At 40.5% G+C, this 13,041-nt stretch overlaps 1 protein-coding gene across 1 annotated transcript; it reads left to right on the top strand.

The window, feature by feature from the left end:
• The first annotated feature begins 2,631 nt into the window (after positions 1–2,631).
• On the top strand, positions 2,632–12,152 carry LOC116757546 (tripartite motif-containing protein 43-like). The gene is made up of 5 exons (XM_032639350.1): positions 2,632–2,845; positions 5,071–5,176; positions 10,163–10,577; positions 11,110–11,137; positions 12,019–12,152. Exons 3-5 carry the CDS (start codon positions 10,167–10,169, stop codon positions 12,063–12,065), a joined length of 486 nt encoding a protein of 161 aa, XP_032495241.1. The 5' UTR covers positions 2,632–2,845; positions 5,071–5,176; positions 10,163–10,166; the 3' UTR covers positions 12,066–12,152.
• The last annotated feature ends 889 nt before the right edge of the window (positions 12,153–13,041 follow it).

Below are 13,041 nucleotides of genomic sequence, written 5' to 3'. Positions count from 1 at the left end.
ACAAATAGCCATTCCTAGCTATCTTGTGCCAGGAATTATGGGTATAAATATGTATCAAATAAAGTCCTTGACCTCAAAAAAAATTCACAATATCCAGGAAGATGGACAAGTAAACACAGTTACAATATAGTATGATAAAGGTTTCAATCAAGAAAAATAACGTATCTTACTGGGTTTGGCATTCTCCTTCTACAAGTCCTTATATGAAGAGTCATCTACAATCTTTCCTCAATAGTCGAAGAAGGAAGTATAGTGTGATCTAATGCTTATCAAAGCAAACATGTGTCAGGTTTTTTTGGGGGGAGGGTGGGTGTTAATCAACTTCATTAAAGCTTAGTTTCTTCAGCTGTAAAAGAGAAATAGTAGCAACAGAAAAATCTAGTATGGCTTGCCTCAGTGAGAATCCTGCACACTGCAAGGAAGAGTAGCCCCTCCTCGCCGCAACTAGAGAAAGCCCGCGCGCAACAACGAAGACCCAATGCAGCCAAAAATAATAAATAAAAAAAAGAAAGAGAGCATCTTAAAAAAGAAAAGAAAAGAAAAGAAAAATCTAGTGTGGCTTGCAAAACCACCTGTTAGAGATTTCAAATTCTTTTGGGCTAAATCCTGATAATTAAATGAAACAATTCTGTAAAGCGTATAGCAAGTGCCTGCCATGTAGAATGTTCTCATAATATTAATCAGTCATCAATTACTCTTAAAGCTATGTTTTCCCCACTAAACTGTAAGCTTCGTGAGGAGAGAACGAATCCTTTCAATAAGATTTGACAGATGTTCATTTGTTCTCTGATTTCTTCAAATGTAGCCCAGCTCACCATAAGGGTATTAATTAAATTGTTAGGTAGATGTAACATTGTTCAAAATCCTTCTTATATTTAATAAATATAATTTCCCTCAATTATACTCGCATCTGACCTTCAGAACATCTTTATTAACAGATGGTACTTAATAATGTTATTAGATGATCCTATATTTTACAAATGATAAGATACATTCAAGTAAACCGAATATGTGACTCTCCAGGGTACAAGGCTTAGACAGGACCAGATCCAAAGCTTAAGTCCAAGTCTTCCGACTCCAAGCCCAGTGTTCCTCCCAATACAAGCAAAGAGCTTAGCAAATGCAGCCCATGCTCAAGGGAGGCAGTACAGTGGTTTACAGTAAGGCACACTTTGGATTTTGTCTTAGCTTTGTGACTTTGAGTGATTTATCTCATCATTAAATTTCAGTTTTCCTACATGTAAAATGGGAAGGGTGATAGTATCAACCACGAAGGGTACCAATGATTAAACGAGTTGATGTATATAAAGTGGCTCATTTAGAAAGTGCTCAGTAAGTATTATTCTTCCACCATTCCTGGTTAGATTTAACAATAGGAACATTAGGAGACATTTAATAAATATAAGCTATTGTTAGAAAGGGCTGAAGAAACTCCTTCCTTTCCTGTCCTAAGTCATCTAGTAGTTGTCATGGTTCACTGTTAACATTTTTATTTTCCCACATCTCTTCACTTACCTCAGAAATTCTTTATCAAAGTACCCAACATTCTCTATGATGTAGCCCCATCTCTCCTCGCTCTCTCCCTGTTCGCTCCCTTTCCCAAAGCAAACTATCTGCCATTCCTTGACTATCCCTCTGGCTCCCAGACCCAAAGTTTCTTCTCATCTCCTGTGGTTCAAACTCTGCTGGTACTTCACGATTCTTTTAAATACAATGCTTCCGTAAAGCACTCCTAGCTAGAGGCCATGCATGCAGTCTCCCTTACAGATTATAAGAACATCGTTGATTTTATAAAGCATGTCGTTATTGTCCTCCTTTAGATATCATTGTTATAATTTTTTAAGAATTTATAACAGGGGTAGATTTATGTGTGATTGACTCTTCAGGTTAACTCAACAAAGACTGATTTCATACCCACAATGTAAGAGAGTGCCAAGGGCAGTTCTGATATAAAAAGAGATGTACTCTCTGCCTTCAGCAAATTCCAATAATATTTCTTTAAAAATGGTTGTGCTATGTAAAGGGAGGAATAATTCCCTAATCGTTGATAAGTATCAATGATCTTCATTAGGAAAAAGAGCACAGTGGTAACTGGCATTGACACCAAAATTCACTCCCTGAATATCCAAAGCAGTGCCGGAACTGGACACCACCGTTTTCTACTTGATTTTACTCCTCTTAGGGCTATAATAGTATTTAATAGGATTTCGGATCTGAAAAAAGTTCTTGAGGAATAGTTTAGTCTACCAACTTGCCTGGAACATGCATTTTCCTAGACAGACAAAAGAGGATCGTTCTATTGAATTACGGGGTACTTAGTGTTCTTTTTGTGAATCGGATTGTGGTCTGGAAGTGGAGAAAGGAGAAGAGTTTGTTCTTTGCTTCCTCCTTCCCTTTCTCCTTCTTTTCCTTTTATTTTAAAATAAGGGCTAGAAAGTTTCAAGCTGAACTTTTTTTTTTTTTAAGCACCTCTCCGAAGGGGCCGGGTTTTCTTCTTCTGGGGACTGATGCTGCCTTTTGCCCTCCGGGATTGGTTGAGAGTAAACTAGAAATACTTTCAGGGGCGGAGAAACTGGGAGTGCCCTGGGAGTGCGAGTGGACTCTAGGCTGCAGAACTGCTAAGAGCGGCTCTCGAAGGAAGAAGTCTTTGCCGCGCCGCCCGCGAGGCAGCAGGGGGGCCACCGCAGAGGCACCGGTCCCCGGAGGCCCCGCCGGCCACACGCTGAGATGTGGAATCCCCTGCACGAAACCGACTCGACCTTTGTCGCCTGGCGCCGCCCGCGCTGTCTGTGCGCTGGGGCCCTGGTGCTGGTCGCCTGCCTCTTCGTCCTCGGCTTCCTTTTCGGTACGGGCGCCCTCGCCACGCACAACCCCGAGCCTACCCGGCTGTTCGGCGGTTCGCGGGACTCCCGGGCCAGCTGCCGCGTGGGGCCAGCTGCTGGTCTCCCGGTCTCCCAGGGGGTGGGGGAAAGTGGGGACGAGCACCCGCGAGTTAGGTGGGAGTTGCTGGGGGCGGTGCACAGCTGGGTTCTGGACGGGCTACTGTAGGACAGTCACCCAGGGTAAGGAGTAGAACGGAGAGACTCAAACTGAACTTGAGAAAGTTCCAACTGCTGAGGCCCTGCGAGCAATCGGTACGTTTTAGCAGGAGCGCCGGATCTCTGGGGGCATTTGCTAGGTCGTCCAAGGAGCTTTGCAAGAAACGACTCTTACCTGTTTGGGGTCTTTATCTAGTGCCTGTGCCTGGACCTGCTTCGTGTATACAGTAGGTAGAACTCAGGGCACTGCTGCGTGGGAGCCGTATTCTCTCATTCTTTCGTCCCTGGGAGTAAATAAAGAGGAACATTTAGGAGCTAACCGGCTGACATTGTCAGTGCTCTGAACAGATCCTTAATAGTTCTTTAGCGTTTTCCCCTGTGTGCTGATTTGCAGACTTAACCCAACTCTCCATGATAACCAGGGGCAGCACTGATTCGCTGAGACTCTTTTAAAACTCTGCAACTTCTCTGTGGCCTTGAGCGAGTTACCGAGTCTCTCTGAGCCACAGTTTGTCAACCTTTGTAGGAATACTATCTGTAACTTAGTGGGAATCGTAAACAAAATAGCATCTAAAGCTCCTGGCACAGTACTGGGGTCTTGGCACTTTTTTAAAAGTCTTTCCTGGTGAGGAGAAGCTTCTAACTGGACATTAATGCACAGGACTAGCGTTAAGGTATAGCCTGGTAGTTTGGCCCTACTCTGAATTCTGGGTCCCCTTTCTGGGATTTAGAAGACCAGGGCATAGACCAACTAAGCTGGCTCAAATTCAGCCTCTTCTTGCTTGTTGTGTAAACTATGAGTCACACTCTGCTCATAACTAGCATGTGGATATTAGGGTTATTGTGGGGCTTAGATAAGTGTGCTCGTTAAGGGCACACTTCAACTAGAGTGTCAATTTTCTCAGCTGTACAACGTGGGCAAGGGTAGCATGAGGATTAAGATCTTCTGCATCTTTTAAAAGCATTTTATTCATCCCAGTATTGCCCTCAGCCCCATCCTTATATTCACTGCTCAATGGCTGTGGGTTCTTTATTAATGTTTGTTAATTTTTTTCCTAGGATTCTCTGCTTCCTCCCTCCCACAGGCCTCCGTGCTCTTTATCCAGCTCATTTTTTAGATCTCGATTCAAGCATTTCATCCTCCGAGTGCCCTTATCCTACAGTCTAATCCAAGTCCCTTTATTTTACATACTGGTGGAACTGTATTTCCATTTGCTGCCAACCATTTATTTCAATATGCGTGTATATATGCATGTGTGTAACGTGTATGTGATTAATAACTGGAAAGCTCCATGAGAGCTAGCTGGGTGATTTCGGTAACCATTTTATGCACAGATCATATCATTTATCTAAATAAACTATGTCACGAAGCCAACTACCAGGGCTAATGGCTCTACGTGATCTGGCTACCCATTGCCTCTAGTCTCTGTTCACTGTGTATCTTGCAGAGATGTTGGGTAAATTGGAGTTTCACTGTAGCTCTCTGAAGTTGAACTTTTGAAGCCTACTTCAACTGCAAGCACAAAATATTTAAGCATATTTTGCTTTAGTTTCAGAACCAGAACAAATTACAAGTCTGAATTGCCTTCAACTCTTTGAAATAATTTATGTACTTGAAATATACTCATAATTAATTCATTACAAACATTTACTAACTGCTTATTCTGGGTCAGCAGAGGCGTCGTCACTGCGGATAGAAGCTTTAAGGAGAAAGCTTCTATCCTTTTTGCCTTCATTTTTCCCATCAGTTGAACCATCTTCAATTTTAGTGCTAATTTCATAAAATATTTCTTAGAATAACAGCAATACTTATTGAAATTGGATTAAAAAATATGCTGCAACTGATTTGTAATTAAGTCTGTCTGCATGATTTTTTTTCCAATGGAAGTAGGCAAGAGCAATGAAACTTCAGAAAATCTCAGTTAATACCAGAGGTCATTGATGTTTTATATATGATAAATACAATAATAAGGAAAGATAGGCCCTGTCTATAAGCTCATATCTCATTCCTATATTTGTTTGTATTGTACAGGATGGTTTATAAAATCCTCCAGTGAAGCTACTAATATTCCACAGCATAATGTGAAGAAAGCATTTTTGGATGAGTTGAAAGCAGAGAACATCAAGACATTCTTGTAGTAAGCATATACTTAAAAGTTTATTATTCTGCTTACAAGTTTTGATCCAATATTTCATAAACAGAAACTGACTTTTTAAAAAGGTTTTATTACTGAAGATCTTGTATCATGTTTCATCTGGAGAGGATTGTACCTTCAGCTGAACTTTATCATGATGGATGTTTTAAAGCAGGTGTCACTAAACTTTTTCTGTAAAGGTCCAGCTTTTGTAGGCCAGCTGATCTCTGTCCCAACTACTCAGCTCTGCTATTGTAGCACCAAAAAAGTGATAGTAAATACGTAGTTGAATAAGTGTGACAGTTTCGATAAAACTTTATTTGTAGGCACTGAAATTTAAATTTCATATAAATGATATGTCACAAAATATTATTCCTCTTGATTTTTTTCACCTATTTAAAATGTGATAACCATTCTTAGCTTGTGGGCTGCACAAAGAAAGGAAGTGAGCTGGATTTGGTCAGTGAAACAAAGTTTGCTGACTCCTGTTTCAGAGGAAGATAGTATATTTTAGTCAAAAGAATAAATTTTGGACTTTGAAGTCAGACATACGCAAGTTTAAATTCCATCTTCACCCACTGATATTAAAGTAACTTTGAGTGAATACTTAACCTTCCCTGAGCCATCATTTTCACCTCTATAAAATGGGGATAGTGATATGGTTCTGAGGAGCATGAAATTAGAGAGCATATATGTGACCTAGTGTAAACACCAGCTCCCTATTTCCTGAAATAGCTATCCCTGGTGTAGGGGAAAAGAGGTAAATGAGTAAATATAAAAAAGTATTTTGCAAGGCAACTAAAAATAAAACACTTTTATTGAATAATTGATTGGAACGCTTAGCTTTTTCAAAGTGACATACTTGAAGTCCTGATAACGATTAAAGGACTCCTTAGTGAATACAAGTTATAATTTTATGTAAAAACAGTCAAGTAAAAAAAAATATATATATGTATAGATGTACCTACACATAGTCATACAAACACATATGTCTATTTAATTACGATAGAATTAAAACTATGAATAAAATTTGCTAGGGCACCTATCAAGTCTTTGGAAGGGCCATTTCAAGTGAGAGATCCAGAAGCTTAAATTTTGTGGAAATCCTTCTGCCTCTTGCACTTCTTTTACTATAATTACGTATAATAGGTATAATAAAAGTGGAAGTCTGGTGAGATATAATCTTCACTCCTAGACAGGGGTGCTGCCTCTGCTTCATTTTTCCTTTTCTAACCTGTGAGATGGAGTGACCAGCAAAGAAATAAAATGAATGCCTTCCTCTAGCTCACTTTCTGGGCCGTCAGCTTCTTGCTTAATTCTCCGTGGCCTTGACCAAGCTCCTCTAACTGTTTAGAACTCAAGGATTTGCATCATTAACAAACGAAAGATTAACAGAACCCCCCACTCACCCCTCCAAAGACCACAGAACCTCCAGAAGCCTCCTGGACTCTCCAGAATTCCAGTTTGCCATTTGTCCATTAGAGTGCTTTCAGTCTATTTAGACCCTTAGGTTAGGGGTCATTAAAGACTCAGATCCTCTGTCTTGTTCCCCTTTCTAATCCTTTGCTTTACTACTAAAAATTCTCTACTACTTCTAAGTCACCTGACTCTCAATAGTGGCTGGGGGGGGGGGGCGGTTAAGTAGGGGCTGCCTTTTCAGTCTTCCTTGGGGTGCAAGGTTGTCCTATGTTTTCCCTTTTGTTTTGTAACATCTAGTTAAATTCTCAGATCTGTTCACTATTTTGCATGTCTTTAGAGGGAATTTCCTTCTCCACCCTGTTCTGAAAGACAAGATTATTTCAGAAGAGTGTCTTAGTTTTCACTGATCTACATTTGAATACCAGTTCCATCTTTCACTGGCTGTCTTTAAGTCATCTAACTTCTCCAAGCACTGTGCATTTGTAAACCAGATGCAATGTATGAAAACAGTAATACCAATAGCTCCCTTTATTAATTGAGATAACATAATGATACTTGGAACATATATAAACTTTTCTAGCCAGACAGAGATGTATGAGCCTATTTGTTTTGTTAATACATGTTGTTGGCTATTTTGGATAATTTGTAAATTATTCTTCTTATTAGAAAATAACTGGATATTCTAATAGAATCAAGACAGTGTGACACACTTCTCAATTGATTAAAACAAAAAAAAATGAATTTCTGTTTCTTAGCAGTTGTCTAATTGAGCCTCAAATCTTTCTGAATTAGTGAGGTAGCAATATTCTCCCCATGTATGGATGAGAAATTTAAGACATGGCCAGGATTACACAACAAGTTAGTGGCAAAACCTGTAATACACTGATTTTGTGGCAAATTGATTTATTTATTCTTGGAAACAAATCTTTTTTCCTACTCATCATTTTCAGGATTAACTTTGCTCCAAATGAGTGGGTTCTAAACCTGATCATAGAACACCATTGCATCTTGGTGAGTAATGACAAAACTTTTACCAGGAATTTCACTCATAATGTTACCTAACCAAACTTGGGTCTGCTAGCCTGCTGTGCAGCAAAGCCAGTCTACTGACACCAGGTTGAGGTGAAGGAGTCCAGCATTTACTGTAGGGCGTCAAATAGGGAGAACAGACAGCTTATGCTCAAAAGACCAGAAATCCCAGGTGGCTTTCAGGGGAGGGTTTTTTTTTTTTTTTTAAAAAGCATTATATATAATTCCTTCTCTCCTTTATTTTTTATTTATTTATTTATTTATTTTTTGCGGTACGCGGGCCTCTCACTGTTGTGGCCTCTCCCATTGTGGAGCACAGGCTCTGAACGCACAGGTTCAGCGGCCACGGCTCACGGGCCCAGCCGCTCTGCGGCATGTGGGATCTTCCCGGACCGGGGCACGAACCCGTGTCCCCTGCATCGGCAGGCGAAGTCTCAACCACTGTGCCACCAGGGAAGCCCTCTCCTTTATTTTTATAGGCAAAATACTTTAGATAATCCTAAAATATTTTTCCCATTTGATTTTTTTTAACGTTTTTATTGGAGTATAATTGCTTTACAATGGTGTGTTAGTATCTGCTTTATAACGAAGTGAATCAGTTATACATATACATATACATATATCCCCATATCTCTTCCCTCTTGAGTCTCCCTCCCTCCCACCCTCTCTATCCACCCTTCTAGCTGGTCACAAAGCACCCAGCTGATCTCCCTGTGCTATGTGACTCATTCCTAGCTATCTAAAGGGGAGGGTTTTTAAAGGCAACATTTGGGGTGAGGGTTGCAGCTCATGGACTTTCTTCTGATTGGTTGGTGGTGAGGTAACAGGGTGATGTTTTGGAAATCTGAATCATCAACCTTCTGGTTCCAACTAGTCTAGGGTCTGTGTGATTGTGGTCAGCATGTAGTCAGCATCCTCCACCTGGGTGGGGTTCTCAGTTTCTGCAGAACAGCCCAAAGGTGTGCATCAGGTTGTTATACTGTTTAAGCTATCATTACTGTCTTGCTTGACCGCTTTTCCTTTGTTTCTCTATTCCCTCACTTCCCTAATTAGTAACTACTTGAGTCTGCTCTTTGGAACCCATGGAAGGCCTAGAAGACTAAAGCCTTTTACTACAAAAAAGAAATGGGGGACACTGAGGGGCTCTTGTACCTGGGAGGGGCCTGCAGGGTACTGCTTGGTTTCAGTCCCCCCTTTTCTCTGATACTTCTTAATCCTGAGAGGACCAGGGGCAGAATGAGAAAGAGAATAAAGCTTTGGCTAGAGAGGTTAATCATACACTTGGCAGGGGAGCTTGGTTTTAGGGGGACTCAGTTTCAATAATAAAGTCTAATAATGATCTCCTCTGTGTGTGTGTGAGCAGGTTCAAGATTCCCATAACAATTCTTCTCTCATGTAAGAATAGAGTTCTAGCTGTGACTTCAGGAAATATGCATAATCTGCATCTAGTTCTGTTACAGTTTGGATTTGTGTAATATGGAAGAAAATAGCAACTTGTTGGCTATTTTCTGTTTTCTTTGCAGGTATCCACTGATGAAGGGATATACAGACTCCTCAGCTGGCTCTTAAAATTGTGTTCTTTTCATTACTTTATTTTGTAAATACATATTAGAAATCCCATGTAAGGTTTTTTTTTGTTTTATTTTGTTTTTGTTTGTTTTTTTTGCGGTACACGGGCCTCTCACTGTTGTGGCCTCTCCGGTTGCAGAGCACAGGCTCCGGATGCGCAGGCTCAGCGGCCATGGCTCACGGGCCCAGCCACTCTGCGGCATGTGGGATCTTCCCGGACCGGGGCACGAACCCACGTCCCCTGCATCGGCAGGCGGACTCTCAACCACTGCGCCACCGGGGAAGCCCCTTGAAAACAGTTTTAAAGACTCAGAAGATATAACCATTCTCTTTCATTTTTGGTTTGATTGATGAGCGTGGTACAGATAAGACAGGAAGGCATACTCAACCGATTAGTATATCCATGTAAGTCGCTTCTGGTTAGAATAGGATCCAATCTGACAATGTTTAGGGTCCTCTTCATTATCTCTGAATTATTCAGAAAGTGTTTTGCAAAGAAAAACAGTGTCTGTGGATCTAGATTCAGAATGAGATAAAAAAGGACATCCAAAGAAAACTGCCTGACAATTCTACGAAATAATAAAAATACAAGCTTAGTCAAGTATGCGGCGCTAAATCAATGACTGGTATTGAGCATCATGACTGATTGTTGAGGGCAATCAGGACCCACCACACAGCTATAAATTAGGTCAAACTCCTCGGCTCATGTTATCTAGAGGAAAATAAGATCTCAACAAACCTGAGGTTCTCCTTTACGTAGGGAAAGGAGGGCAAGAAGTTGTGTTGGTTTGGCAGCTGAGAAAATTTTCTGCAGCTCTTGAGAGTTCTCTTTGTGTCTCAGTTTTCCATTTCTGTCAAATGAAAAATCCTTCCTAAAGCAGTGTATTATTCAGTGACAATCTGTGTCTGATATTCCTTGGGCCTTTTTTGTCTTTGGGATAGAGGAATAAACTCCTGATTTCCTTCCTTCAGAAAAATGGACTCAGACATCCCAGAAGCCTTCCAGAAAGAGCTCACGTGCCTCGTGTGCCTGAATTACCTTCTAGACCCAGTCACCATAGGCTGTGGACACAGCTTCTGTAGGTCCTGTCTCTGTCTTTTCTGGGAGCAAGCCAAAGATCCTGCCAGTTGCCCAGTGTGCAGGCAACGATCAGAGCAGACAAACCTCAAAACCAATTTTCTTCTGAAGAATCTGGTGTCCATTGCCAGAAAAGCAAACCTCGGGCAATTCCTGAACTCTGAGGGACATATGTGTGGGACCCATAAGGAGACAAAGAAGATCTTCTGTGAAGCCAACAAGAGCTTGCTCTGTTTGGTCTGCTCTCAAAGTCAGGAGCACAGGGCTCACAGACACCGTTCCACTGAAGAGGCTGCTGAGGAATACTGGGTGAATGGTGTCTGTGCAAGCACTTAGAGAGCTGAAGGATGGTACAGCTAAGAGATTAAAAGAATATTACAATCAGGACTTCCTTGGTGGCACAGTGGTTAAGACTCCATGCTCCCAATGAAGGGGACCCAGGTTCGATCCCTGGTCAGGGAACTAGATCCCACATGCACGCCCCAAATAAGAGTGCGCGTGCCACAACTAAGGAGCCAGCGAGCCACAACTAAGACCTGTCACAACGAAATAAGTAAATTAACTATTTTTTAAAAAAGGATATTATGATCATAATGATGATTAAACCCTCTCTTTACTGAGTGCCAGGTACAGACCTAGTTAGCAATGACAAAGCTATGAAGAAAATCCTTCAGCATACCTGCCTTTATGGAGCTTGTATCCAATGGCTGGGTGACAAAGTTAATTGAAATTATTTGGGTGATACATTATTATGCTCAAGGCTCTACGAAGCCTTCATTTTGAGAAAGAGTCTTTGTCTCTAAAATCTACAAGTGCAAAAAGTCTTTTCCATTGGATACAGGTTTCCTGGCTCTGGACAAAGAAGGAAGGTACAGTACATTGGAATCAGCAGGCAGCGAGCATCACTACATCCAAATTCTGATGCAAGATGCCAAGCTACCTGAAAATTAGCCATGCTCAATAAAACCCTGTTCCTTTCCCTAGATCTATGATTCCCTGATGGTGTGTGGTTCTGTAGTGTGGAATCTTCTAAAACTGATCCATAGTGAGGCAGAATAGGGAAATGTGGTTACCTGTTCCGGTCCTGCCAGTCTTCCTCTAGGTCCTGTACCTGACCTCGTTCCCACCTCAGGATCTCCACCTACCCCACCCTATTTACCCTTCAAGTCTGTCTTCAAATGCCACTCCCTTACACTAGCCTAAGTTTATACTTCATTTTATATTCCTTTAATATACTCCCTTTTTTCCCCTTTCATACACTGACCCAAATTTTAACTACAATTCCTGTAGCATTTATTCAGTTCCTTGCTCCCTGACTATAGCCTTCATAAGGGTAGGCATGATGTCTGTCCTGTTCATGGCTACTCCTCGGTACCCAAAACAAGTGTTAATAAATAAGCAACAAAATGATCAAGGAATGTATTCAGATGTATTATTCACAGTATTGAAAATATGTTTACAGATTGAAAGGCAGAAAGTCTCAAATCACAGTGACAAAATTCCAAGTCAAAATATTGTTTGCTAGTAGATATGAATTTAATCATCTAGAGTGATTTCAGGGAATCCCATATAAATCTTAGACTGACAACATTATATTTTCATTCTTAGCTTTCCATTTATTCCTGCCTTTTCTCTCCTGTTACTGGCTAATTAAAAGTCTTACTATTAATCTATATTAAGAATTTCTAGTTCAGGGCTTCTTCAACATCAGAACAATTGACAGTTGGGACTGGTTTTTTCTTTCTTGTAGGTCTGCCTTGTAGGATGTTTAGCAGAATCCTTGGTCTCTACCCATGAAATATCAATGGCAACTTCCAATTGTGACAACCAAAAATTTTTCCACATATCAACAATTGCCCTCGGAAAGAAAAAATCACCCCCATTTGAAACCACTGCACTAGTTGATGGAAAAAAGTAGATGAGACATTGATAATGATGAAATAATATTGGTATTTTTAGGTATGACAAGAAAATTTAAACATAAAATTCCCTTCCTGTGTTTGTCTGGGCCTCCTCTGTCCCTCCCTCATGTGCAGTGTGCACTTGCATTCCACACTGACTAGACCTCCTCAAACATGGGGGTGCCCACTCCAGCATAACGATCCTTTTCTTCCCTTGACTCTAATGTTGGCAATGTAACTTCTTGAAGAACAGCTTTCTTTCTCAACTCTGTAAGGGATCATAACGACTTGCTGCTAACTTTGTATGTGTTACCCAGACTGTATATCTTTGGTGAACTTTATATAAAATATCAATATGTCATTTTGATGTATGATCCCTTTGTCCTGAAAAGTTATGTGACTGTTCCTTCCATTTCTAACAGGTGGAATAGTTCTCAGAGCTTCTGAGGGTCTTTCTCCTGGGTTATACTCCTCAGTTTGGCTTGAGTAAAATGCTCTTTTTTTCCCTTACCTTGATTGTTAATTGAATTTTCATTGACAATAAGATCCATAAAATAGTTTATATAGATATGCTAACTGATTCCTAAAGTTGTATATAAAATCTAGAGCATGTAAGGCAGTAACACAGAAGATAGTGGAAAACTTGCTTATAAGAATATAAATAAATAATAATATGGAAGAGAAATACAAAAAAAAAAAATAGTTATACAGTCCAGCCACCCATTTCCTTAAAAAAGACACACTTTTTGATATATACAGAATTACAGATTTGTGTTCAAGGATAGGATGTTGAGGGGAACAATGGACTCTATGGTATGTTTTTACCTGGTTGATGAAGAACAATGTTACCACAGAATTGTTGAGAAATGATG

The sequence above is a fragment of the Phocoena sinus genome, chromosome 8 (genome assembly GCF_008692025.1).
Source record: "Phocoena sinus isolate mPhoSin1 chromosome 8, mPhoSin1.pri, whole genome shotgun sequence".
Classification (NCBI taxonomy): Eukaryota; Metazoa; Chordata; class Mammalia; order Artiodactyla; family Phocoenidae; genus Phocoena; species Phocoena sinus.
The sequence above is the reverse complement of the archived record's forward strand: the minus strand, read 5'-3'. Positions and strand labels throughout refer to the sequence as shown.